Raw genomic sequence first — 27,308 nt, 5'->3', positions numbered from 1 at the left:
AAGGCAAAGAAAAGTCCAAGTGGGTCAAGAAGAATCGCACGTTGGCAAAAGAAAGCCCTAACTGCGGTTAGACAAGAGAAAACCCTAATTGAAGTTAGGTAGGTTGGAAGTTTATTGAGTAATTAGTATTAACTGGAGGTCAGGTAAGAGAAAAATCCAAGTAGGTCAAGGAGGGCTGCATTTGATGATCGAAAGTCCTACGGGAAGTTAGTAAAGAGAAAGTCCAAGTTGATCAAAGGTTAACTAGATACTTAGTGATTAGAAGTATAATGGGAGTTGGCAAGGGAAAGTCCAAGGGGGTCACGGAGAACCAGACACTCGATGAAGAAGTCCTAGCAAGTCAAAGTTGACCGAATGCTAGACAATGGAAAGTCCTAACAGGTCACAGTTGATTGAATATTAGGCAAGGGAACCCTAGACTTGGATCAAGTAAGTTAGGGTTGGACAATCAATTAAGGAATTGATTAGCCCTAAGTCAATCGATTTGGGCATTCAATTGAGAGGTTTTAATGAGATCATAGTGAGGCTGAGAATCGATTGGGCTGAAGTTCAATCGATTGAGCCAATCGATTGACCTATTTTCGTGAGAACATAAACGACTATGAATTGATTGAAGCAATCAGTTAAGCCTGCTCCAATCGATTAGGCTAATCGATTGTGACATTTTTCATGACAGAACAGAGAGTTCATGCGATTAGAGTAATCTATTATGCTACTTTCTCTCGTAAACAGAAAGCTTCTGAATCGACGCTTTCTGAATCGATTAGGGCAATCGAATAAAAGCTGTCGAATCGATTGGTATGACTCACTAATCGATTAAATATTTGAAAAGAGTCATTCTATAAGTTTGAATGGGAAAATCCTAATTGATTTATTTTGCTTTGATCACTTGTGCAATAGCTTGGGTGGAAATAGTTCAGAGTCTTTTCCACAAATAGATTTTGGGATGAGAATTTTTCTCCAAAGTGGCATTGATAGATATTTTCATTGCCTTAGAATCCTCGTCCCTCTAACAACCATTCGACCTTTCTCTTGTCTCTACGTTACTCGTGTGTGCTTGCGCGCCTTTGATCCAACTAGTCGTGAAAATGGATGATCCAACCCTAAAGATCGGTCATCAGATAAATTCGAGAAGCATAGATGGATCTGAATATGACACCTCAGCGTCACCAGTGGTTCAAACTATGCACATTGAACCTTCATTGTATGAGAATCATCCTTACCTTTTACCATTGCATCGTGCCTCATTGAACCTTTTTTTATTTTTTATCAGATATTCAACTTACGTCAACTAATCTTGGGGTAATCAGTCCGACCCTATCAAAATTTTCCACTAGCCACTAAGGTAAATAGGGAAGCACCGGTAGTGGATGATCTATCAATCCAGTATTCTTAAGTCAATCGTTCATTAAGAAAAATTTATCCGTTAATTTATCGAATTTAAAAGAAATTTATCCGTTAATTTACTCAAGCCGAGACTCGATTCTTAAATGCTTGAGAAAGTGAGAAGCGCCTTACCACTGCACCATTGCAACGAGGCATGATTGAGCTCTTTTTTAGCTAATACTAAGTATCTATGTTACACTAACTAATCCTAGGGGTAATCAATTTGATTTCACGGAAATTTTTCATCGACTACTAAGATAAATCGAGAAGTGCTCACAATGGATAACTATTAGTCTAATAATTTTAAATTAATTATCTATAAAAAATTATTATTTAATTTATTGAAATTGAGACATCATCTTGTAGAGATGACAATTTCACCCAAACTCGATGGAGGATCCGATATCTGACCCGAATGGAGGAGGGTATGGAGGGACTATCAATACCCGATACTCGACCTGAATACCCGATTAAATAATATATATACATATATGAAAGATTTTTTTTTTAAAATCAACTTACTATTTTTATTGATATTAGAAGAAGACTAAATAGATGTTTAATCTATTTCTTCAATTATTTATATATTTTTATAGGATGTTAATTTTAATATATTTTTGTTGAATGATAATAATTGGATAGAAAGAAGAAAAATTATAATTATAAAAGATATCCGATCTTTTAATGGGTATAGATATATTTATTGAAGATCTTATACTCGATAGATATGAGAACGAAGAATATAAAATTCGATCCGAATTTAATTCATTATCATCCCTATTGATTAAAAAATTAAGAACGACTTTTGTGTTGTGTACATTTCTAAGTATTTTTGTCCGTAACAACTTCTATTAGACATTGATATTTATTGCTTTACACAAAAATTATTAAAATGCAAACCACCCGCCCTTAAACTAGTTCCCACGATCCCATTTGCACTAATATTAATACCCCACTCACCAATTTCATGCTTTTTTAAGAAGTCGTCCACTTTTGATGTATATAAATAACCACTTCACCTCCAGCCCACTCCCGATCCACGGCTAAGGCCTTGATTTCCAAGAGAAGAGGAAGAAAAGATAAAATCTTTGAAGATATGTGCGGCGGAGCAATCATCTCCGACCTTATCTCGCCGGTTCCCTTCCGCCGAGTGAAGGCTGAGCATCTCTGGCCCCGCGGTAATAGGAAGAGCAAGCAACTCAGGATGGCGGTCGACGACGACTTCGAGGCTGACTTCGAGGAGTTCGATGTTGAATCGGAAGAGGAGGAGTACAAAGAAGAAGAGGAGGTTGATGTCAAGCCCTTTGATTTTGGGTCCAGAGCGTCCTTCGCTCAAGGTAACTAGAAAAATTCGCTGCTAAAGTTCCGGAATATTTTTTTAGACTTCCGATTCTTTCTCCGGTTAATTTGGGAAGATTTCTAATTCGATTTCTTCACCAAGGTAAGTTAATGATTCTCTTATGTTTTCCTTTTTCCCATAAGATTCCTTTTCACTTTTAAGATCTTTCTTTGGGAGGAAACTGTAATTGAGGATGCATCAGATTCTCTGTGTTTGTTAAACTGGGAACGTTAGATTGATCCGAGATTTATTTTCAACATTCACAAAATTGGGAATTGCCAGACGCTTAGATCTACTGGAACTATCTATATGGTTGTGAAGGTTATAGAGTTCGCTTAAATTATTTTAGTCGTACCACATCTGATACGGGAACAAAGTGAAGATAGAACAAGTAAATGAAGAACTGAGTGGAGCCTAAGCACTTGGGTAAGTATCCTTCATATGCACACACCAAGAGTCTCCAAAGAGTTCAAAAATCTTGCTAGGATTGCCCTAACTATAGCCATTGAATACCACCCTTCCTCCATTCTGTGTAGTTTGTCCTTCGCATATCGGTAATAGTTAGAATTTTTACTCTAATATGATTTGATTATGTTACAAGGGTTGAAGAAGCAAAATTGGGAAATTTCTATGATGATGAATAATCCACTTGGAAAAGGAGTGCCTCCATATATGTCTATATGGAACTAAATGTGTACCTGAACCGGACAATGAGTTGTGACTTACTGACTTGTACAAGTATAGATTTTGATCAATTGTCCCTACTTCTCTTCGATAGTATGCTGAATTTAACTGAGAGTTGTGTTTGGCGAACCAAATGATTCCTTCCAAATATCTTGGTTAACATTTTGAAAAAAAGATGTAAAAGTGTAAAAATGATAGATTTGGTGAAATTTAGTGTTGTCAACTTGGGTTAGACACTCTTTAATCTTGCAGGGGGCTTAACTACTCTCAGATCAAGAGATCTTGGAGGATATGATGCTAAGTCAGCCAAAAGGAAGAGAAAGAATCAATTTCGTGGAATTCGCCAGCGTCCATGGGGCAAATGGGCAGCTGAAATTAGAGACCCATGCAAAGGGGTTCGAATTTGGCTCGGTACATTCAATTCTGCTGAGGAGGCTGCAAGAGCCTATGATGCTGAGGCTCGCCGAATACGTGGAACAAAAGCCAAGGTGAACTTCCCCTTTGCAGCCAACCGAGATGCCAAAAAACGCAACTTAAAACCTAACACCATAAGGGGACAGAAGCTGAAGCATTCAGAAAAACATGAATTCATGGAGTTGAAGGATCTGAACAACCAAAATTGTGAATTCTATTCTACCATGGGCCTCCCGGAAGAATGTCTAACGAAGCCTGGCTTTTTAAATCCATCTTCAAAGACAAAGCCTATATTGTCCTTTGAAGGTCTAAGCTTTCATGCGAATGAGGGAAGTAACAATTTTGGTCATCCAGGATTTATGTGTGAACAAGAGGCCAAATCCCCAGAGATTATTTCAATTACCACTCCCACAGTTATCCAAAACAATGATACTGGATCATTGGCAGTCAATAGCCATCTGAACAATTCCAACGAGAACAATGGAGTTCAAATCTCTGAAGATATATCTGATTTCGATGCCTACATAAAGTTCCTGCGACTTGCTTACCTTGAGGGGAATTCTGATCTGTCGATGGACTATCTATTTGGTTGCGAGCTGACCTAGGATGATCAGAGTGCAATGAACCTCTGGAGCTTTGACGACATGCCCATAGCGGGCAGTGCCTACTAAGGGACTTCAGCTAGCTCTACCAGTGTACTATGTATTCAAGCAAACAAGTAGGAAATCTTTCAATGACCTTGTTTTACGTTTTGCCATGCTTGCTTACATGTATCTATCTCTTTGTGGAGAACAAAGTGGTTTTTTCTCTTACCTTCTGTTTGCTTTCTCAGGAACCAATATCGATAAAGGGTAGCAAGATATGGAAATGCTTGCTTGACTATTATGAATCTATGTGGAATAGAATATGGTTTTCTGAACAATCATCAAGAACAGCATTATTTTGCTGCCATGTAAAGTGTCTTATCCTGTAACTTTTGCACTTGATATGTATTTTCTGCATTTTCTTTTTCAAGAGGTGACAGGATGCTTTCATTGTCTGTCTTTTTCATTGTTTACTCCTCAAGGTGGACATTTATGTGAGGCTAAAATTGATGGTGTATGTATTAAATGAATTGTAAACGCAGGTACTGTTCCACAATAATATCTTCATCTTGTTACCCGTCAATAATATATTAGTTCAATCTTTTGTCTGGATTCATACCCCATGTTCTTGGTCATTTCTGTATTTTTTTTTTCATTTTTTTTTGCTGTAAGTACGGATGAATAAAAGATGGGTTAAATTAAATTAATTGAACAAATTCGAAAGAGTTGGATTCAATTAATTTGAAATTTTAGTGTTATATATATATATATATCTCGTAGATGAAATACGTAAAAGAGTAAATTCTAAACTTGAACTTTGGTGAGAAATGTTAGAAGTAAAAGATTTTAGTTTAGTAGGATAAAAAGAGAATATATGAAATTTAAGTTTAGTAGTATTAGATGTTTACGGCTATGTTTACTTGGGAGAGTGGAAAGCAAAATTAAGGAAAAGTTTTCACAGTGAAAAAGTTTCCGTCGTTTACTTCATTAAAATTTGCCGAAGGAAAAGTAACGCAATCCATCCGCGGATAATTTTTGAGCCAAAATCGATCACCTCAAAATCGGACGGAAAGCAGCGGATGGAAAAAAAAATGACGCATGTACCCCTTTTGCATTCACAAAATTACACCATATACAAAAAAAAATGACGCATGTAGCCTTTTTAACTCATAAAATTACACTATGTACCCAAAAAAATGACGCATGCACCCTTTTTGATTTACAAAATTACATCATAAGTATTCACCTTCCTCTATCAAGGTAAACAAGTGTGCAAAGGAAAAAATTTCTTCACCATTTCTTTTCTCTTCCTCCAAAGATAACTTTCCATAGTTGATTCCTTTCCTTTCCTCATCCACATTCTTGAGTAAACATAGCCGTAATGAGACAATTATTAAGATAAAAGATGACGAGTTATTTTTAATTGAGAGCTTAAGTTTTTAGGATTATTTTTGCTATGTTATATGAAGTTGAATTGATCAATGATTATCACATGAGTAGAAGATATAATTATTGAGATGAGAATGTTAAGATGGATATACGAGCATATAAGGATGAATAAGATAAAAAATAAAAATATTAAAGAGAAAGTTACATTTATTAAATTTTTTTTTAAAAGATACGCTTAAAATAAAATAAGCAGGAACTTAGATGATCAATAAATATTTCAATTAGATAATGTGAAATTTTGATAAATGAAAAACTTGGATTAAAAATTATAAAATAAGATAAATTTTATTTAAATATAAATAATAATATAATAAAAGATAAAATCTAATATCAATGGATGATATCATCCATCAATTGATATAAAAAGTTTCATTAATTCAATAATGGATTAAATTAGTCGATATTCGATTTTAATGGTAAAATTTGATGTTTATTAAAAAAAATTTAATTTAATCGATTGTGATTCGTTCGATTTAGATGAATAACAAAGATTTTTTTTTTTTAAAAAAAATAAAGTTATAGATATACCTTTGAAAATTTTAAATTATAAATAGATGTGTCTTAGTAAATTGCCATTTGTCAACCATGGCCGAGAACACCATGGTCCCACCGGCCACGCACCACGAGATCACGCCAATCCGAGAACACCTAACGACCACACTCCATCTTCCTCGTCATTGATTGGTCCACAACGTCGTCCCAGCTACAGTATTCCGTGCCACTTTCCAATCACAGAACACGAAAAGCTCCTCCGCTTCAGATGGGAGCCAAGCTGTCCAACCATTGCAAATCCAACATCTCGTCGCCCGCGCACGGACCCATGTGCGGGATCGAAGAAGGATGTCGACTCGGCCCCCCGCCTCAACTCGAGGGGTGGAGTGGTCTCCTCCCCTCGACGTCTCGGGGTCCGCCACAACTGGCGTGGTCCCAGCTCTGCCACTCCCACTTCGCTGGCCCCAAGTCCCGGTCACCCGGTTCACGATCATCGCAGGTGTCCACTCCCCCCTACAGCTTGTGCGTGCGAGTGAGCTCTTCACAGCCGTCAGCCGGTAGCTCTTCAGCATCCAATCATTGGCCCATAAATAATAAGCCTTCAAAGACAGCAGCAACGCGGCCATTGCCTACCTCCTCCGGCCAAGATGGCGAACCAGCTTCACCCGGCCACCTCCGGTGACCGGTCGTGGTCGGCCGACGCCCACTTGCACTCCCTCAAACCCCGGAGAAACCTCGACCCATGCTGCGGCGTCGTCGGACTGGCCATCGTAGCCGCCCTCGACAACACCGCCGGAGCCGAGAGCACTCCGCCGCCCACCACGATCGTGAGCGCAGTTACTTCTTCTCGGACCTCTAATCTGTATTCTGGCGGTACGTCTACTGCGGCAAGTGTCTGCAGTGGTGAATTTCCAGCCGAGTCTCCGGCGGCAATGATCGGAGGAGCGTTCGAGGGGTTCCAGGTGGCTGAATTCCTTAGCCGGTGCAACCTTTGCAAGAAGTGGCTGCATGGAAAAGATATCTACATGTATAGGTAATTAAACTTCAGGCTCAACTCGATCATGCATGTTCTGCAGCATCGATTTACCGAATTAATGACCGATTAGCAAAGTCGCTGTAAATTGATGATTTTCTGCTAATTAATTAGTGTTGATACTTGTGATGCAGAGGAGAGAAGGGGTTTTGCAGCACGGAGTGCAGGTACAAGCAAATGATCATTGACGAGAAACAGGAAATTTATGGGTCGCAAACCATAAAGAAGTTGACGGAGATGCCGAGATCGCCGTTCGCCGCCGGCGAGAACTTCTTTCCGGGCCTTGCCTTGTTGTGTCTGACGGCGTTTGCACTTCATTAAGGAAGACAGACTGCACTTAGTTGATATTTTCATAATTAAATATATTAAAATATTTTAAGAGTATATTAATGTATTTTGTGCTTGTCAATTATTATTCATTGATTAGTATCATAAAAATAATATATATATATAATGGAAATGCCTTAAATAGATATTAACATAAATGAAAGTAGTTGTATTTCCTTGAGTATGGCAAATATGGGCACAATTAACCTTGACAATTTCAATGTGAGTAAAGAGTTTCTCTCTTGAATTAGATCACGTTATTTTGATAGGTTGAGAATCTAAAATGTATATTTGTTGTATGAGTTGGTAAGGTTGTTCAGCTGTCTTTTAAATATTTATGGGTTACAGTGTATTTATAGATATTTTTTTTAAATAAAACTTACAACTAAGGGATGTTGGGTTTCTGGACTGTCCTCCGGGGCTATGGTGCAATGGTATGGGCATCTAGGTTGTCACCTAAGTATCCATGGTCCGATCTTCAACTATAACAAATTTGTAAGAATTTTTCCTCCAAATGAGGCGCGCAGTCAAACGATGTTGGGCTTCTGGGCCGCCCACCACGAGCGCTTCCTGAATTACCTTGGTGGCCGGTGGAAAAATTTCGTGGGACCGGGCCGGTCGCCCACAGGGCTAGCTAGGTTTATTATTTTAGGCGTGTAACCAAGGGATATTGGGCTTTTGGGTCACCCACCGCGAGTGCTTCCTAATTTACGCTGGTGGCTGGTGGAAAATTTTCGTGGGGCTGAGCTGGTCACCTCCAGGGCTAGTTGGGTTTAGAGAAGCCCCCGGGGCTATGTGCAGTGGTATGAGCGCTTAGTTGTCTCTCAAACATCCACGGTTCAATTCCCAGCTACGATGTATTTGTAAGGATTTTTCCTCCAAATGAGAATTACAACTAAGGGGTGCTAGGTTTTAGGCCATCCATCATATGTACTCGATTTATACTGGTGGCCGGTGGGAAACTTCTGTGGGGTCGGTTCGTCGGTAATACATTAGATTATCGATGAAATCACGTGATTCTATCTTTAATACATTAGATTATCGATAGAATCATGTGATTCTGTTGGTAATACAAGATTATTGACGGAATCAAGATTCCATCGGGAATCTCGAATCACAAACAAACTTAACAAAAGAGTATGCGGTGAACCAAGCTTATAGCCACAGCTTGCGATAGTGCAAGACGAAAATATTTGCCTACTGAGCTTGCGGCCAGCTACGCTGTAGGCTGGCGACTAGCCAAGTAACCGGCTTTGAGCTAATGGCTGGCCACGGTACCAGCAACCGCTGCCAGCTGCAAGTGGTTGACCACTTGCTAGCGGATGACCACTTGCTAGCGGCCAACACAATCGCTTCCTGGCAGCCGACACAATCACCAACCTCATGCTAGCAGCCGACAAAGCTGCCAACACAAGGCTAGTGGCCTGCAAAGCTAGCATAACATGCCTAGCGGCCGAAAAAGCCGCCAGCCACGTGTTGGTAAGCGGAAAAGTTGCTAACCATGTGCTGGCAGCCAGCAGAGATCGGGAAGGAGAGAAAAGAGTGGGGCTCCGGCTAGACTACTCTTATTCAGGTATAATTTAATAAACAGTAAATATATTCTATTTTACATGATTGAATTTAGATGTAGTCATTTGGTGATTTTAGTGTTGGTATATTTAAATTATGATGTTATCAGTGGGCGGACAAAAAACTCCACCCTCTATGGCTTTGACTCTCAGGCTAAAGTCGGATTTGATCGTTTGAGGACTTCTAGGGGTCGTGATGGTTCCTCTTCCTCTTCTTCTGAGGTGTAATATTTAAGACAAAAAAAAAAATCAAGAACTGTATACTCAAATTGCCTCAATGGATAAGAAGATGGAACAGTGGATAACTACTAAAATGCATAGCAGAGTTGAGGAGGATCGGAAGCGATGTGAGGATCATGATGCTCTCATGGCTCATATGCGACGATTCATAGCTAATTTCCTCCCGCCATCAATTCCATTTAATTTTGATTTACATGAGACTTAAGATCTATCAGATCCTGTTGATCAATTTTTTTTGAGGTTTGTTCAACTAAAATTCAAATTTTTTATCATATATAAATCATGTAAAATATATTTATCATACAAAATTAGCTAATTTCTAAACATTGTAATACTATATGTTTCAGGAGTCCATACTTATTAACATTGATGATTATCATTTGTTTATTTTTTTATCCATGTATTAAATTTGGTTTTATATATATATATGCAATATTTTTATTTATACATAAGTATGATATAAATCTATTATATTTGACTTTTTTAGGAGATTTTCTATTTCTATTTTATATATGGAGGTACTATTCAGATATATTATGGATAATGTACTCTCTTTTTTCTATTAGCTTTTTGTATGGATGTTCTATTACTGATTATGTTTAGATTTTGTTTGTCTTAGATGATTGTGATTGTTTCTATTATGGATTGTAAAATTTGTTTGTATTGTGAAAATATGTTTGTGTCTATTGTGAAATGTGATTGTATGGATGAATATGAAATGTGATTGTGTGGATTGTGAATGTCATCATTTGTGATGATTTTATTTGTATATGAAAATTGTAAATAGGGTAGAACATAATTCAAGTTTGTTGTTTATTTTTTTTTAAAATCCTGATGGAATACAGAAGGAATATCGATTTCTTCGGTAAATTATAATTAAAGGGATTACCGATAGAAAACATGATTCCGTTGGTAATTACTGACGAAATTGTATATTTTGTTGGTAATTCCTTTATAATATATTGACGGAGTATATTATTCCGTTGGTGATATTTGCTATGAAAATTAATTTTTCGTCGAAAAACACCGACAGAGTTTATTTTCTATCAGTAAATTATTTCCCGACGAATTATCTTCCAACAAAATATTTTTCATCGTAATTTCATCACTAAGTACCTGTACTGATGAAATTATGATGGAAATTTTCATTAGTAAATTTTTTTATTTTTGTAGTGAGAGCTCGAGAGCCAATAATCCAAATTGAGTGGACTTTTAGCTTGCGGATAGGTAGTGTAGATTGAGAAGGTGCTCAAAGAGCTTGAGGGTGGGTAGTCTAGATTGAGGAAAATTTTAGTGGATTTGGGAGAATGTAACTTGGATTGAGTGAACTTAGGACTCATGGGAAGTAACTTGTATCGAGATTCGCGAAGACACTGAAAGGTCTCAAGGTCAAGTAGTCCAGATCAAGGAGGAACTTGAAGGATTCTAGGGTAGGCATCTTATATCTAGAAGATGCTACTATGACTGAAGGGCAAGTAACTCACATTGTGGAGGTGAACTAGTAGCCTTTACTGAAAAGGAACTTAGAGCTGGACCCTATTTTGGTTGACTAAACATCTTTGTTTGTCAACCAAAAGCCTATTTTGTCAACCAAAAAATTATGTTAACAATCCAAAGGGTTTTCACTGTTTATTTAACCCTTCAACTATTAAGGGTTAATCTCAAAACTCAAGATAACCTCTTAAACATCCTCTAGGGCTTAGGATGAAGCTCCCTAGATAACAAACTCTACCTAAAGTGTAATTAATTCTACTTGAAATAAATCTAAAATTATATTATTAATATTAATAAGATACATGGGCTAGGGGATATACTATTAAAACTATTGGTAGAAATTCATAATTTAACTGCATAAGTAATTTATGATCCTATGTATTTACCATGATTATTGACATGATTTTTCATAATTTTATTGGATAATAATTATGATTTTTATGATTATATCTTGTAAATGGGAAATATGACAATAAAGGTGGAATCCACTATCCTAGTGACCTCACACGATTGACCCCACAACCTTCTATGAGGAGGTAAATTAGGAAGCTTTAGCTGGCTAGTGCGGGGAGAACTTTTTTTCCTTGGTTTTGTCGAGATTCAAACCATTGTCCTATGGTAGCAACTTTGCCCCACACTAACCAACTAAACCCTACACCAGGAGCTTGTAAATGGAAAAATAAAACTATGTCTAGTGTAATTAATAAATATGTAATGTTTAATTGCTTTATTTCTTGTTTGAACATTATGTTTAAAAGGCAACTCGGTACATGAAGTTCCCATTAATACAAGGTCCTAGAAATGAGTTAGACCATATTAAATTTATTATATGCAATATTATCTTGCACGACAAAAGGTAAGACTAACAATTGTTATCCAACACAACTTAATGCACATATTAATAACACGACAAGCCTAATTTAAACTTTTTTTCGATTACTTCAAAATATTTTCATCAAACACATTATTATTGGTACAATCATCCTTAGGTCAAGATTAACCAGTCTAACTAAACTTGATTTGATCTGAGTTTGAGTTTTGATATTTGACAATCTAGTAGAGAGAAGCCAAGTAGGTTAAGGGAGGACCAAATACTTGACTAGGAAAGTCCTAATTAGAGGTTAGATAATAGAAAGTCTAAATTGCAGGTTAGGTAACAAAAAATCCTAATCAAAGATTAAGGAAAAGTCCTAGCGGGGCTAAGAGGTGAATGACCTAGTTGGGAACTAGTCAATGGAGAGGGGTTAGGCAGTGGAAGTCCAATGGAAAGATTGGCAAGGGAAAGTCCAAGTGGATCAAGGAGAATCTAACACTTGGTGAGCTAGTCCCAATAGGCCAAAGTTGATCAGATATTGGGTAATGGAAAGTTTTGATGGCTCAAGGATGACCATATATTGAGCAAAGAGAGTCTTGGGAGGTTGAGGTTAAACAGATACTAAGAAAGACATGAATTCAGTCTTGAGAGGACTGAATTCAGTGTTACCAATCAATTGTGATGATGTGCCAATTTATTGGTAAATCCTAAACTTAGATTTCAGGTTTAGGGTTGGGTAGTCAATTGGTGTAATCGATTGTCTGATTAGTGTGTTTTTGCGAGAGCACAATAGGCCTTAGAATCAATTGAGGCAATTGACTCAGGATAAGCCAATTGATTAGGCTAATCAATTGGGAGCTTTTTCTCGATAGAAAAGGAAGTGTTGGAATCGATTAGGACAATTGATTGGAGACTTTCGTGAGAGCACAGAAAGTGCTGGAATCGACTAGGGAAACCGATTAGCATTGTTAATTGATTAAGATAATTGATTAGGCAGTATTTTCTTTGGTAAACAAAAGCTTCGGAATCAATTGCCTTAATTGATTGGAAGATGGTAATTAATTGGTATAACTCATCAATCGATTGGTCAGGCGAAAAAGGATGTTTTATAGGTTTTGAACATTCAATCTGACGTGACCATTGATTAGGTGTCAGGCCAATCAATTGGAAGATATTTTTTAGTTCGAAAAATAAGTGATGCTACATTTCTTTCCACCAAGAGGTAATCCAAAATAAGAAAAGAGCAAGTAAAACAAAGTTCATATTATAAAGTTGTTTTTCGATTTCCTTTGTAATTTTATTTGTGTTTCTTATTTGTAATCTCACATTCTAGCTTGTACGAGGCTTTTTCGCCTATAGAAAGTTTCCGAGATGGATTTAGATATGACATCTGAGCACCTCCACCTTACATATTAGGAGGCTTTGATCTTTGAAAATCAAGAATGAAAAATTTCTTGATGATGGATATAGGGTAATAGCTTGTTCTAATGGAGAGATTTGAAGCTCCAATGCATAGCAAAGGAAAACCTCTTTAGGAGAGCAAATAGTCTAAGGAGTAAGGTCAAAAGTTCATAGCAAATGAAAAGATAACTAGATTTCTAGTAAGTATTTTTCCTAATGACATTTTGCAGGTGAATATCAAGATGTTAAGGAGTTATGAAGTAAGTTAGCCAAACTCTATGAAAATTCAACCTCATTGCAATGTAAAAGTACATCCAAAGAGGGAGACTCTTGGATCAGAACAAGAGGATTTGGAAGTTGAGAGATGCTCAACTTCTAAGGATGAAATTGAAGAAGTATCCATCTCAAGGATTGAGAGGGAGAGGCCATTGACACCAGACCAATAGGAAGTCTCTACCTCAAGATCAAATAAAGAAGAATGTGCCACTCCTACAAGTAAGGAAGGTATAAAAATTTTGATTGTTAAAAATAAAAATTATATCATATACTTTGAGTGTAGGGAAAATGAACATTATAAGAGCAAATGTCTAAAATTAGTCAAGAAAAAAACTAAAGTGACTCCTAAGATGAAGGAGAGGCCAAGGGAAGGTAGCTCCTTGATACAAAAGGGTAAAGAGCACATTGTACGTTTCTTATGCAATCACAAGGGATATTATCAAAATCAATGTCCAAGGAGGAGGCCCTCAAAGAAGAATAAGGGAGGAAACTCAAATCAAGGGGGGCCTTCTAAAAAAAACTAAGATATCATTAGTTAATGATATTTCTTTATATTATGATAACAAGCATGTTAGAAATAAACGTTATCATTTTAGTACTATTTATCATGAAAGTAGAAAACATGAAAATCCTAAGGAAAATTACAAGTCGTATCATGCTAGAATAACCTTACATAAGGATAGGAAGGTAGAAAATGATTTAGGTATGAACTCTAAGCAAGTTAGATACATGCCTAAAAAAATACTCAAGACAATCTTGAAAAATCTAAGGTTGAGGATTTAAGGATTAAAAATCAAGTTTTGAGGTCAAGACTTGAATAATTAGAGAAGACCCTAGAGAAAATGACAAATAATGTCAAAGGGTCCAAGAAATAACACCTAGGTTTAGGAAGACAATAGTCATTCAATGGCAAGAAAGGTTTGAGATATAAACCTAAAGTTAAGAAGAATGTGTCATCGTATCATAGAGTTCCATATAACTATGAAACTAGCCCTAAGTCTATCGGGTTCCTAAGAGTGTGATCTCTTCACACTAAATAGGTTAGAGTGTGTCAATTCAAATTGGAAAGGTAGTTAACTCAACCATGGTAAAGTTGATACTTTAGGGTATTTTCTGTGGAATTGTTGTGCTAGGGGGGGGGGGGGGGGGGGGAGGGGGGTTGAATAGTGCTCATTTAAAAACTCATTTAAAAACTAAACTCGGAGATAGCCAGCGGAATAAAGACACAACAAAACAATTGCAAACACCAAGAGTTACTTGATTCGGAGCCTGTGCCAACTCCTACTCCAAGGCCCGCACGTGAGAGTACTTTCGATGGACAATCACTAATCAATCGAAAGAAGTACAAGTACAATGATTGATTACAAGTAATTATAGGACTTTAAAAATACCAACGACTCAGAAATAAAGATCTTCAGCACGATGGTCGTCAGGACAACATTTGAGCGTCGAGGAACCATTTTCACAGCAACGCGAAGAAGGGAAAGTTACTTGGAATGTTGTTGTTGTGCATCTGGTCGAGACAACCTTATATAACCTGCTGAAGGCACTTTCAGCCTCCATAGAAGGCGCCTCCAGCAGGGATACTTCATCCAAAGGTGCCTTCAAGTTCCATGAAAGGCGCCTTCCATCCAGCATCCAAGGTTCCTTCAAGCTCCTTAAAGGCACCTTCGCGCCTTGCTTTGCGGAGCCTTCGACTAAGGCACCCGAGGCGCCTCCAACAGCCCTGGAAGCATCTCGGACACTGCTTATCCTAGCCTTTTAAGTCCTTTTTGCTCCCTGCAAGATACGTTAGTCCAAAATATCAAACATACCCTGCAAAATAGAATTAGCACAATAAAATATAAAATGATAAATTATTTTGACAGTCTCTCGACTGTCCGGTTCTGACTTTGAGTTTCGCTGAAACTCTAGGTCGAACCAACGCCTACTGTTCTCACGTCGGAGAACACATCCTCACCTACTCCTCTCAGGAGAGTTTATCTTTTACCAGACCGGTCCTCCAGACTGACTGGACTTTTGCTCAGCGTCTGAGTGTTCAGGACTTTTCCACTGGACGTCCGATCACCGACCCGTCCAATCTTCCACTTGGTTCGTGACCACCAGGATTTTCACCTAGAGTTTCTGACTCTAGGGTTTTCCCCAAAGTGCTCGACCCGTCAAGACTTTCCACCTAGGGTTACCACTCCCTAAGATTTTCTACCTGCCTAACTATAGCTAGGACTTTTTCCTAAGAACACTTAGGACTTTCCTACAAGCTCATTCATACTTGTTAGACAACAAGTAATCTTAACTTTGAACCCTTTTCCATTATCAAAACATAGGTTTAATCATCTGATACTTCCCATACCAACAATCTCCCCTTTTTTGATTATGACAACATAATTTAAAGTTAAGTCAAATATATAACAATAAGTATGAAAGAAAATGCAATAATAAAGACATGCAGAATGCAGAACAAGTTAAGAACAAGTTAAGAACAATTTAATTTGATTTGTTAGCTCTTCCTTAAGTTTCTCCTTAATTTGCTCTTAGCTCCCCCTTAATTTTCTCTTTTTTCTTAACTTTAGCTTTTCTCCCCTTTTGACATATATCGAAAATATTTTCAAGAGGGTTGAAAATACTTTTAAACAAACTAAGATTTTGAAAATTTTGAAAAATATTGAGTTTTTGAAGAATAAAACTAGTCTATATTAAGCTTTTATAACACTTAGCTTAAAAAGGATTTTAATAAAAGATTAGTTAAATACTTAGCTTTAAAAAAATGGAGAAGCTTAGTTTGAACTTTTAAAAGAAGAGAGAAATAATTTTAAAATTAAAAAATTTTAATTTTTCAAAAAAGAGTTTAAATTAAAAAAAAACTTTAACTTTTCAGAGAACTTTTACTTGGTTCTCTCACTTATTAGTGATTGTTTTGTTTGAAAAGAGTTTAATATAAAAAAACTTTTAACTTCTTTTTTTTTTTTTAATTTTAAATTTTCACTCTCATTGTACAAGTGCACTACTCTTATCCTCATAAGAGTGTACTTGTGCTCTGAAGCTCGACATCTATGAAATTTCATCGTCACAAGAAGTCTTACTTGCAAGTCTTCCATGATTAGGGACTCCTCGCCTTTGAGACTTCATTATCACGTTCAACCTTCTTGACCAATTAGTGTTGATGCAATCAATATTGGATCAAGATTGATCAAGTTGACCAAACCTGAGTAGACTCGAGTTGAATAGTTTCAATATTTGAGCAATATGTAGTTTGTTGAGTGAGATGTAAAGTATGTCAAGGTTGATTGGATACTTAATAGTGTGGAAGTCCAATAGAAAATTGACAAGCAAAAAGTTCAAGTGGGTCATGTAGGATCAGACACTTGGTGTGAGATGGTTAAAGTCCAAGTGGGTCATAGTTGATCGGATACTTGGCGATCAGAAGTCCAACGGAGAGTTGATAAAAGGAAAGTCCAAGTGGATAGAGGTTAATTGGACACTTGGTGATTGAAGATGATGGAAGTCCATGTCGGTGCAATTGTCCTTGGGTCAAGGTTGACCAAGTTAACTAAGATTGAATTGACTCGAGTTTGAGTTTCAATACTTAACAATAATTGAGAGAGAAGTCAAGTAGGTCAAGAGAGAACTAGATACTTGACAGGAAAAACCTAACTAAAGGTTAGACAACGGAAAGTTTTAACTGAGGTTAGGCAAGGGGAAGTCCTGACTAGAGGTTAGATAAGGGTGAGAGGTCTACCGAGTAACTAGTTCTAACTGTAGATTAGCTAAGGGAAGTCCAACGGAAAGGTTAGCAAGAGAAAAATCTAAGTAGGTCAAGGAGAATCAGATATTTGGTGAGAAAGTTCAAGTAGGTCAAAAGTTGATTGGACACTTAGTAATTGAAAGTCCAAGTGAGTCAAACGTTAACCAGACATTTAGTGATTGAAAGTCCATGGGAAGTTGGTAACGGAAAGTCCTAACAGGTTACGAATGATTGGATATTGGGCAACAGAAGTCTTGGTAGGTTAATGTAGAATCGGTGCACATGTAATCACGTGATTTTCAAAACTCAATCTTTTTTGGTTTTGAAAATGGATATGCAGTGGAATTAAAACAAACAAAGTAAGAAAATAAAAGTAAGCGATCGATTACTTGGTTCAGAGCTTTCGACGACTCCTACTCCAAGACTCACGATCCCTCGGATCGTATCGATGAGCAATTCACTAAAAATTTTTCTGGAATCACCAAAAAAGAGAGTCGAATACAATAAAAATAACGGATAGTGTAACACGTTATACCTCCTTTGAGCACGTATAATAAAATAAACAACAATAAAGTTGTTACCAACATGAAAGATGGAGATCCGGGTGCGTTTGTGTGTTGGTGTAGTGACAGAGGCAAGGGGGCACAAGGGTGTGCGGAAGCACCCCCTTGCTCACCAAAAATTAGGGATCGATTAGTATGCGGCAGACTGTAGAGTGCACGGAGATGGCAGCTTAAGGATGTCGGTGTCTGTTGATGACACGGAGAGTGCATGGAGATGACAACAATCGATTGGTCTACTGTTGCCGGGGCTCTTTTCAATGTTTACTTACAGGCTATAGTCCGAGGTCGAGGGGCGAGGGGTGAGGTTGAAGATGAGCTCGAGCAACGGAGCAGACTGCAGAGTCGCTAGATACACTAGCCCACTGGCCACTGCCCACGACATGGCAAACCCCGCACGCAAGGCAGCGCGTTTGTTCGTCTTGTACGAGAGCTGAGGGCTAACAATGCGCTGACGACTTTTTGTTAGACGTCGTTCGACGACAGAAACGAAGAGTGATTAAAAAAGTTAGGGAGGGAAACGAAAGGTAGACGGGATAAGGAGCGGTGTGTCGAGACCCCTCGCTTTGTTCCTGGCATCTCAAAGGCTAAAGCAGAGCCGCCTTGTAATCTCTCCTCACTCTTGTTTTCTCCGATTTTGATGGTTGATTAGTTGTTTCCCGCTTTAATGCACTCGGATTCTACAATTTCTCCGCTAGGGCTTGTGCAGAATTCTGTCATATTGATTCTACTCTGAGTTGTTCATTTCGATCAGGTGGAATATACGGAAATATATTCGAATTGATGGAGCTTGAAGGTAAGGTTGTGGATTTATTAGAATAGTAATCGATTTTGTGTATATTTGTTGGCAAGTTGTTGTAATTTGGAAAATGCACTGAGAAGAAAGTAACGCATGATTTCCTTTCGCATTATGCCGCGGATTTCTCTTTTAAACTCGAAGATCCAAGGTCTGCTTCTCAAGGTACTCAATTATTCACATCTGAATTAGTTTACTTTTTACTAGACTTATTTCATATATTTTGATTGTAGGTATTCTTCGAACTGTTATTTCTAATTTGAGTTTAATTTTTTTTAAATTCAAAATCGGAAGACATTGTAGCTAAAAAAAACAAAAATCAATCCGAAATCAAAATTGTCCTTGTTTCCATTTTTTTTTAATGTTTTTTTTTGTGACCGAAAGCAAGGTGAGTTGATTTGTCACCCTTTCTTTGTTGCATGATTTTTATCGATAGGTTTCTATTTGAAGACCCGAGATTTTTTTTTGCGCCCCTTAAATTTTTATTTAGCACCTCTTTATATTTTTGTCTGGATCCGCCACTGTGTTGGTGTTGTTAGGACCGAAAAGTAGCTAGAGGGGGGGTGAATAGCTCGTCGCGTTCGCTCAGTGCTTGGCGTTGCTCGGCGTTGCTTGTTTCTTCAAGAATATGCAGCGGAAAATACAGAAACAAATACAACCACGCTAACACTAGGATTTTACTTGGTATCCACCTCCAAAGGAGGTGACTAATCCAAGGATCCACACCACGCACGCACCCTCCACTATGAAACACTCCTTTTCGGTAACTACCGAGGGCGGAGAGGCCCTACAAGACTCTCGGTACAAGAAGAAGGAAAGGGAAACCAAATACAAGCACAAAGCTTACAATGAATGCAGAAAACCCTAACCCTAGCTTCTCTTCTTGCCTTTGATCCGCCTCTTGACTCGGAGAGCTTCCAAGAACCTTCAAGAACTGGCGATCACGAGCTTTGAGAGTGCTGTGGAGGAGCTGGCGAAGATCTGAGATGAAACGGTGAAGAGATGCTGCAGCCAACGCACGCCTGCAGCTCAAATACGACGCAACGGTCGGATCCCGATCGATTCGAATATTCCCAATCGATCGGGGAGGCTTTGGATCGATCCACGGATCGATCCAGAGCGCCTCTGTGCTCTGGAAAAACGCCTGGATCGATCCACGGATCGATCCAGCGCTTATCGCGCAAAGCAGCCGCGTCCCAATCGATCCACTGATCGATTTGGACATCTGGATCGATCCACGAATCGATCCAGAGGCTCTCTGTTCGCTAGGAAAGGCCTGGATCGATCCACTGATCGATCCAGCACTTGGTTTTTGCCCAAAACCAAGTCCCAAGCCTCTCAAACCAACATCCGGTCAACCTTGACCTGTTGATACATCATGCCTAGCATCTGGTCACTCCTTTGACCTGCTAGGACTTCCCACCAAGTGTCTGGTCAATCCCTTTGACCCACTTGGACTTTACTCGTCGTGCCAAGTATCCGGTCACTCTCTTGTCCTACTTGGACTTCCACCAGATGTCTGATCATCCTTGATCCATCTGGATTTTCCCTTGCCTGGCTTCACTCACCAGGACTTTCACCTGGCTTCACTCACCAGGATTTCCTTCTGCCTAGCTTCACTCACTAGGACTTTCACCTGGCTTCACTCACCAGGATTTCCAATCTGCCTAGCTTCACTTACTAGGGCTTTCCTTCTGCCTGGCTTCACTCACCAGGACTTCCTTCTGCCTAGCTTCACTCACTAGGATTTCCTTCTGCCTAGCTTCACTCACTAGGACTTTCACCTGGCTTCACTCACCAGGATTTCCAATCTGCCTAGCTTCACTCACTAGGGCTTTCCTTCTGCCTGGCTTCACTCACCAGGACTTTCACTTCTGCTGCCTAACATACCAGTTAGGACTTCCTAGTCAGGTATCCGATCACTCTTGACCTACTTGACTCTCCTTCAATCACACTGATCAATCCCTGATCAGAATCTCCCCACATGAACACCTGCACCTGCATTGTCCATGTGTCTACATGTATTGTCAAACATCGAAACTATGACCAAGACCCAAGCTTGGTCAACTCAGTCAACCTTGACCTAAAGGATATTGCACCAACAGGTGTCAGTCTTTGGGTGTCATACGAGTCTTTTTGGAGCAGCGCATGAGTATGAAATTCGGATCAAATGATGTATAGAAGCTTCTGGTTGAAGTCCTTTTTATAGGCTTTTTCCAGTCGTCCAGATCACCCCCGAGCGCCTCCGATGAGGCCTATCTGATTTTGGGCCTTCGCCAACTTATCCATATCTGGGTGCCTAGACTTAGTCTAGCAACCCGGACCATTGATGTGTCGACGCCTCTTCAAAGCTCTATCTCTAAAACTTCATTCATCTTCGTGCGCCCGGACTTGTCTGGGTGCTTGGACTCTCACGTATGATAGCCAATCAACATGCACCAACTCCTCTGCTTAAGTGCCTAGGTTCGGGCCAATCCAGGCGCCCGGATTCTGTCTGAGTGCTTGGACCTCTAGGCGTCTAGAGACTCTTTTTTCAACCAACTTGCAGTTTTGATTTCCTACAAAACACATTAATCCAAGCAACAAAAATGTTCCTACAAAATAGAGTTAGCACATTAAAAAAATACAATCAATTTATGACTTAGATCCTATATTTCTAAGACCAGGATCTAGTCATAGTCTCAGCTTAGACATCCGAAATGACTCTAAGCTAGACCATGCCTATAGTTCCACCGGGACTCATGCTCACTGGATCACTCTCCTCTGGTGACACACTTCACTTAACATTTGCAGTCACTTAACCCACCAATTGTGAGGTTTTCATGAAAAGCATAGAAGGTGTTGGAATTGATTAGGTAATCAATTTAATAGGGGTCAGTCGATTGGGGTAATTGATTGGAGGCTCTTTGCGAAGAAAAAAAAGCTTCGGAATCGATTAGAAGTTGCCGAATTGATTGGTGTGATGAGTGAAAAAGAGCCATTTTGTATGTTTTAAATGGGCAAGCTGATGTGATAATCGATTATAGGTAAGCTAATCAATTATGAGGCATCGAAGAAACCCTAGAAAAAAGATTTTGGCGGAGTTTATTCAAGGCCGATTCTTGAGATTTTGGTGACAAATGTTACTGCACTTTTCAAGCATCAAGAAGCTAACCAAAGTAAGAAAAGGCAAAATAAGGTTTATTCTTATAAAGTCATTTTTGATTTTATTTGTAATCTTATTTGTGTTTCTTGTTGTATTTTGGTGCTCAAGTTTGTACATGACTTCTCCTCCTTCGGAAAAGAGGTTTTCATAGTGGAACTATGAGTGAGGAATGAACCCTTGGATTAATCACCTCAAGAAGATGTATACCAAGTAAAATTCAATCGTCAACATTGTGTAGATTCTTCATGTCAAGTTTCTGCTACAAATCATGTTTAAAGAAGCAAAACGAGCTATTCACCCACTTCTAGCTCTCAAGTGTTCTAACAGTCCAAGTGGGTCATAGATCCCAAATACTTGACATGAGTGAGGAAGTCTTGGTAGGTTGAGGTCAATTGGACACTAGGCAAAGATGAAGTCCTGCTAGGTTAAGATTGACCGGATGTTGAGCAACGGAAAGTGTTGACAGGTCAAGATTGACAAAATATTGATCAAATGAAGTCCTAATAGATTGAGGTTAACCGGATGCTATACAAGACAAGAATTCAATCTTGAAAAAGTTGAAATAGGGTTAGCAATCAATTGATAGCTGGGACAATTGATTGGTGAAATCGACTGAGCTAATCGATTGTGTAATCGATTGACAGAGTATGTCATGTGAACAGAATGTTGCAGAATTGATTGGTCAGTTTGACTGACGACTAACAATCAATTGGTGTAATCAATTGCTCAGGTAAAAATAGTCATTCTATAGGTTTAAACAGTTGGATCCAATGTGATAGTCAATTGGTAAAGTCTACCAATTGATTGGTAGGCGAAAATCAACTCGAATGCTACCCTATAAAAGAGGGTTTCATGAAGATTGGAAGATGTCGGTTCTTAAAAGGTTAGAGGCAAAGTGATACTATATTTTTAACCATCAAGAGGCATTCAAAAGTGATAAAGAAACAAGCAAAGCAAAGTGATCGTTGTAAAGTTGTTTAACTCTTCATTTGTATTTGTATTTGTATTTTGTATTTACTTGTTGTGTTCTTGTAAGAACAAAGTGTAAGAGGCGTCTCTGTCTCCGGAAGATATCTGAGAAGGAGAATATTATAGTGGTGGTAAATCTTTAGGACTAGGTATTGGATATCAAGTAAAACTAAGGTGTTATGTGTGTGAATTCAAGTTCACTTCAAATTTTCCGCTGCATGTTCTCAATAACGAAGCAATTAGAGTTATTCACCCCACCCCCACCCCCTTCTAGCTCGCAAGGTCTTAATAATTAGGACTTCAATCCATTGAGAAGGTCTCTAACCTTCTTGGTTTTCCTAGTGCCACATATTTTGTTCTCCTATCTGAATTTCAATAATTGCATATGGAATACATGTGAAGTTTTACCACAATTGACACAAATGTAAGACCTTGATATTTCCCTAATATAAACTTTGTCCAAATATCAAAACCACATGTTTAGGGGCATGAATTGCAATAACATTTATGTCCATATAGCAACTTTGGTTAGAATTTTTTTTGCAGACCTAATATGGTCAAAATTGGAAAACAAAGGCATAAGATGGATAAATCAAGAGACTAGAAAATACACTATTGAGGTTGTCTTTAAAGTTTTAGCCAAAACTGTTATATGATCCTAGCACTAAAATATTAAAAGTAACAGCATAGAATGACTCAAAAGTCTTTAAGAACAACAGAAAGGTTACTTTTAAATTTTGACAATTTGAATCCATGTAATAATTTTGGAAAAACGATTGGCATCTTAATTAGGACTCAAATTACAAAACTAATAGCATATAACAACTTCATAGGCTCCAAGAAAGATAGGATAGGGGCCAGATTTAAAACTTAAAAAGCTTATCTTCAAAATTATTATATGGACCCAATATGGTCAAAAACAGAAAATGAAAGCATATGATGACTCTAGAATCCCTAATAAACACAAAAGAATTCCATTTTGAGTTTGTTTGAATTAATATAGCAATTTTGATCAAACTTGTTACATAGCTTCTTTTAGGACTTCAACACAAGAACTAATAGTGTATAACAACTGTGGAGGCTCTAGAGGGTTCAAGTTTGAAATTCGAGCAATTTAAGTCCATATAGAAATTTTGGTTAAATTTGCTAAATTGACCTAATTTTGTTGAAATTGGAAAACAAAGGCATAAGATGACTCCGAAGACTAGTTTGTAAAATTTTACTAGTAAAGGTAGGTCCATGTAGTGGTTTTGGATAAAACTACTATAGAGATTAAAAGAACTAATAATGATGATTATAGATAGGAGGGCGCAAAATTTCTATTTTTTTTTTTTTTTTGAGATCTCTAATGACTTAGGTTCATCTAATAGTTCGATCCTAAAATAATAGCTTAAATAATCTTCTAGGGCTCTTGGAATTGAATGCCTCCATGTATTTCAAAGAACATAAACCTAAATGTAAACAAAGTAACAAAGAAATCCTAAAAGTCCTTGTGACAGAAGTAAAATCCTAATTCATAAAAATCCTCTAATCATTTCCTACTAATCTTTGACAATTTGTTTAACGGCATCAAGGAGTCTCTCTTATAACCTAAGGGCCGGAAAACTTAACAAAGTAGTAGGCTAAGTGAAGCATTGACAAGATCTGCGCGACATGTTAGGTGTATCTAACAGTAGACAAAGAGTAAACTCAGTAAAATGTTATAGCAACACATTTTATTATTAAAAAAAATAAAAAAAAAGAAAAAATATTAATATTTGTGTCCAAGTTAAATTTGATTTGAAATTCAAAAATACAAATAATTTTAACTTGAGCTCGATTCAAAATAAAATTTGAACTTGAGTTCAATTCGAATTATATTCATACTTTAATTTGAGAATAATTGAACTATAATTCAAAATCGTATTTGAGCATATTTAAATTAAAATTTATATATACATAAACAGAGTTCAATTTGACTTCAGCTCGTGAGTGATTCGTAAATAATCGAATAAAATATTATTGATTCAAATTTGATTTTAAAAAATCATCAAATATGATATCGATGAGTAAAGGAGGGGTCCGATAAAGTCAGGAAGTTAAAAATCAAGAGGACATGACAGTCAATAGTCAAGAGGATATGACAGTCAACAGTCAAGGGAAGACGGAAATCTGAGCTGCTTCGCATCACCAACCGCATAATTCTTAGTCGGTCACAAATCAGGGTAGGTCCCTAGATCTGAAACATAAGATGAAGCTTGGACTAGTTCCTGGATTGCCCCTTGCTGATCGGATTTTCCCAGGTCATTCTTTATAGATGGTCCTGATACTTTTACCAAGACAACTCCCGACCGGTTCTTCAACGGTTAAATTGTGAAAGATGGGTTCCTCACCATATCTCAGAAAAAACCCGGTCAGTTCTCCACAACTCATCCTCTTCATCAAGACTCAATCCTAATAGCACATCTGAGCGATCATCCCGAGCTGTTTATAACTGAACCTTGGCGGGACGAAAAATACTAAGTGATAACAATGTCAAAGAATCATAACCTCCTGTTAAATAATAACTGTCATACACCAGGAAATATTCCAGTGGTCTGTCACTCCCTGCGAGTGGAACCTTCTTTCTACTAATAGGAGGTCGTTGTACATCCTCTTTCACCCGACAATCCCTGACACCCGACATTCTATGACAGTGGTCAGGTTCAAAAGGTATGCAGAGTCATATTAAAAGAGAGGTCCTCTTCCTTGGCCAAATACGCACTCGTCTTCAACAATTCTTTTTTCCTTCTATCATACATTTTTTTTTTTGGAAAAAAAAGATTTAACTTGAGCGTCGGAGGATCTGTGCCAGAGACTTTTTCCCTAATATCTGGTCTCTAATGCTTCATACTTGTCTGAGTGTGTGCAGGGTCTAAGTAACACTAATTTCCCAACTATAGACCTTTGGGTTTATTTTTCTGACACGTATACACAGAGTACGTCAAAATTGTCTTTCCGTCAATATTAAAGTTATCTTTGCCAATCTCAGTCTCACTTAAATTCGATAAAAATATATTTAAATTTTTCTCAAATTTAATCATTTTAAATACGAAAATATTTTTCAAACTGAAAAACTCATGAACATGCTCGCTTACCCTAATATGGTCCGCCAAAATTAACATGGGAGAACACTATTGATGGAATCTCTCCTATAGAATAGGACACTTGCAGTGTGGGGTCCCCCTTAAGCAAGCATGGCCCACAAACCAAAAGAACCTTAAGTGGACAAGACAAGCATTGAAGCATCCTCCGGTCACTATGCATCAACTATTTTGTGCAAACCTCTCTGCCTTTTTCTTAACTAGCTTTCTCCTTAATCTCACCTTCCTTCTTCTTCCTTTATCTCACCTTCAATAATGCATATAATCATAACGATAATAATTATAGTCGAATTATATTGACACAAACAACAATCGAAGAGCAGGAAAAATCAGTTGAAGATCCAAACAAGAGTTCTGATCACAAGCAAGGAGAGAGAGAGAGAGAGAGAGAGAGAGAGAGAGAGAGAGAGGCATTGTGTGTGTTAATTTCTAGCTAGCCTTGCTGCCTGCTTCTCTTGTGGCCGGAGTCGGCCTCCATGGACTTGGAGAAGGAGACGGAGAGGTCGGCGTAGAGGTCGACGACGCGGCGGATGTTGTCGTTGAGCTCCCTGATGAGGCCGACGTTGCGGCTGAGGTTGTCCGGGACCTTCGACTCGTGGTTCTGGTTGATTTCGTTGATCAGCACACGGTTGTGGTCGAGTATGCTCTGCACCTGAACGAAGTTCTTCTGGAACGTCTGCATTACCTTGCCGTCCAACTGCCCTGCGCTGCCGCTTCCCCCCTCCATTAAAAAGCTAGCTAGCCGCCGCTCAAACTGAAGAATCGATCCCAGGAAAAAAAAAGCAAACGAACAGAGAAGAGAGAAGCAGGAGAGGAAGGAGGATGGCAGGAATCTGGCAGAGGGATTCCCTCAAGGCGGAATGGAGCAAGGAAGGGGAGGCTTCTGGCTTCTTCTTCTTCCTCCTCCTCCTCCTCCTCCTCTGGGTCTGGTAGCGGATAAGCTCAACAAATCTCGCATCCTTTTTTGAACTAGTAGAGTTGTAGCTCCATGAGAGAGGTTGTTCTCCAATTGGGGCATGCAGATGTGACGTAGTTTGGACTGACACCGAGGAAGAGGAGTAGGAGGAAGAGGCAGAGAAGCAGAAGCACATAGACAAATCACAGAGAAAGATATTTGGCTTTTGAGGAAATGTGGCAGCCCCTTGACCATAATCTGTGGTCTGGATCCAATTGGATACTGATGCAGTACATCCAAAAGGATAAACATAGAAGCTTTGAACATAGCCTGGTGTATGCAAGGATATAATTCTCACTCAAATATTGTTTTTTTTTTTTGTAAATTATATTTATGCAAAACTTCATAAATTATAATTTAGTAATTGACAGTAAATTTAGAATTGTGGAATTGAGCACCTATCCATTTTGATTTACTTTAAAAATATAATATTACAATGGTGTTATTTTAGGATTTTTATGCAACATTAAAGTGATATTGATTTTTAAAATATAATATCATAATGAAAATAAATATGT

At 38.1% G+C, this 27,308-nt stretch overlaps 3 protein-coding genes across 4 annotated transcripts; 2 read left to right on the top strand and 1 right to left on the bottom strand.

Annotated features, from left to right (window-relative positions):
- Nucleotides 1-2,380: 2,380 nt before the first annotated feature.
- Nucleotides 2,381-4,862, top strand: LOC122042315 (ethylene-responsive transcription factor 1-like). 2 transcript variants are annotated; one of them, XR_006129199.1, is made up of 3 exons: nucleotides 2,386-2,723; nucleotides 3,662-4,541; nucleotides 4,656-4,862. XR_006129199.1 is itself a non-coding variant. In XM_042602354.1 (2 exons), exons 1-2 carry the CDS (start codon nucleotides 2,483-2,485, stop codon nucleotides 4,426-4,428), a joined length of 1,008 nt encoding a protein of 335 aa, XP_042458288.1. In that variant the 5' UTR covers nucleotides 2,381-2,482; the 3' UTR covers nucleotides 4,429-4,542. The 2 variants fall into 2 exon arrangements, 1 of the variants encoding a protein (XP_042458288.1); XM_042602354.1 differs by lacking the exon at nucleotides 4,656-4,862 and having other exon boundaries at nucleotides 2,381-2,723; nucleotides 3,662-4,542.
- Nucleotides 4,863-6,969: 2,107 nt separating this feature from the next.
- On the top strand, nucleotides 6,970-7,765 carry LOC122040018 (protein MARD1-like). Its single transcript, XM_042599405.1, has 2 exons — nucleotides 6,970-7,381; nucleotides 7,516-7,765. Exons 1-2 carry the CDS (start codon nucleotides 6,996-6,998, stop codon nucleotides 7,700-7,702), a joined length of 573 nt encoding a protein of 190 aa, XP_042455339.1. The 5' UTR covers nucleotides 6,970-6,995; the 3' UTR covers nucleotides 7,703-7,765.
- Nucleotides 7,766-26,097: 18,332 nt separating this feature from the next.
- LOC122040017 (protein ELF4-LIKE 3-like) lies at nucleotides 26,098-26,966 on the bottom strand. Its single transcript, XM_042599404.1, has one exon. It carries the CDS (start codon nucleotides 26,560-26,562, stop codon nucleotides 26,269-26,271), a length of 294 nt encoding a protein of 97 aa, XP_042455338.1. The 5' UTR covers nucleotides 26,563-26,966; the 3' UTR covers nucleotides 26,098-26,268.
- Nucleotides 26,967-27,308: the final 342 nt, after the last annotated feature.

The sequence above is a fragment of the Zingiber officinale genome, chromosome 2A (assembly GCF_018446385.1).
Source record: "Zingiber officinale cultivar Zhangliang chromosome 2A, Zo_v1.1, whole genome shotgun sequence".
NCBI classification, from domain to species: domain Eukaryota; kingdom Viridiplantae; phylum Streptophyta; class Magnoliopsida; order Zingiberales; family Zingiberaceae; genus Zingiber; species Zingiber officinale.
This window is presented reverse-complemented; position numbering and strand designations above follow the sequence as displayed.

What these genes read in the sequence shown, in the direction of transcription:
- LOC122042315 (XM_042602354.1), top strand. Translation starts at nt 2,483, where the DNA reads ATGTGCGGCGGAGCAATCATCTCCGACCTTATCTCGCCGGTTCCCTTC. An exon ending in CAGAGCGTCCTTCGCTCAAG is followed by an intron (nt 2,724 to 3,661) that starts GTAACTAGAAAA and finishes TTAATCTTGCAG; the next exon opens with GGGGCTTAACTACTCTCAGA.
- LOC122040018 (XM_042599405.1), top strand. Translation starts at nt 6,996, where the DNA reads ATGGCGAACCAGCTTCACCCGGCCACCTCCGGTGACCGGTCGTGGTCG. An exon ending in AAAGATATCTACATGTATAG is followed by an intron (nt 7,382 to 7,515) that starts GTAATTAAACTT and finishes CTTGTGATGCAG; the next exon opens with AGGAGAGAAGGGGTTTTGCA.
- LOC122040017 (XM_042599404.1), bottom strand. Translation starts at nt 26,562, where the DNA reads ATGGAGGGGGGAAGCGGCAGCGCAGGGCAGTTGGACGGCAAGGTAATG.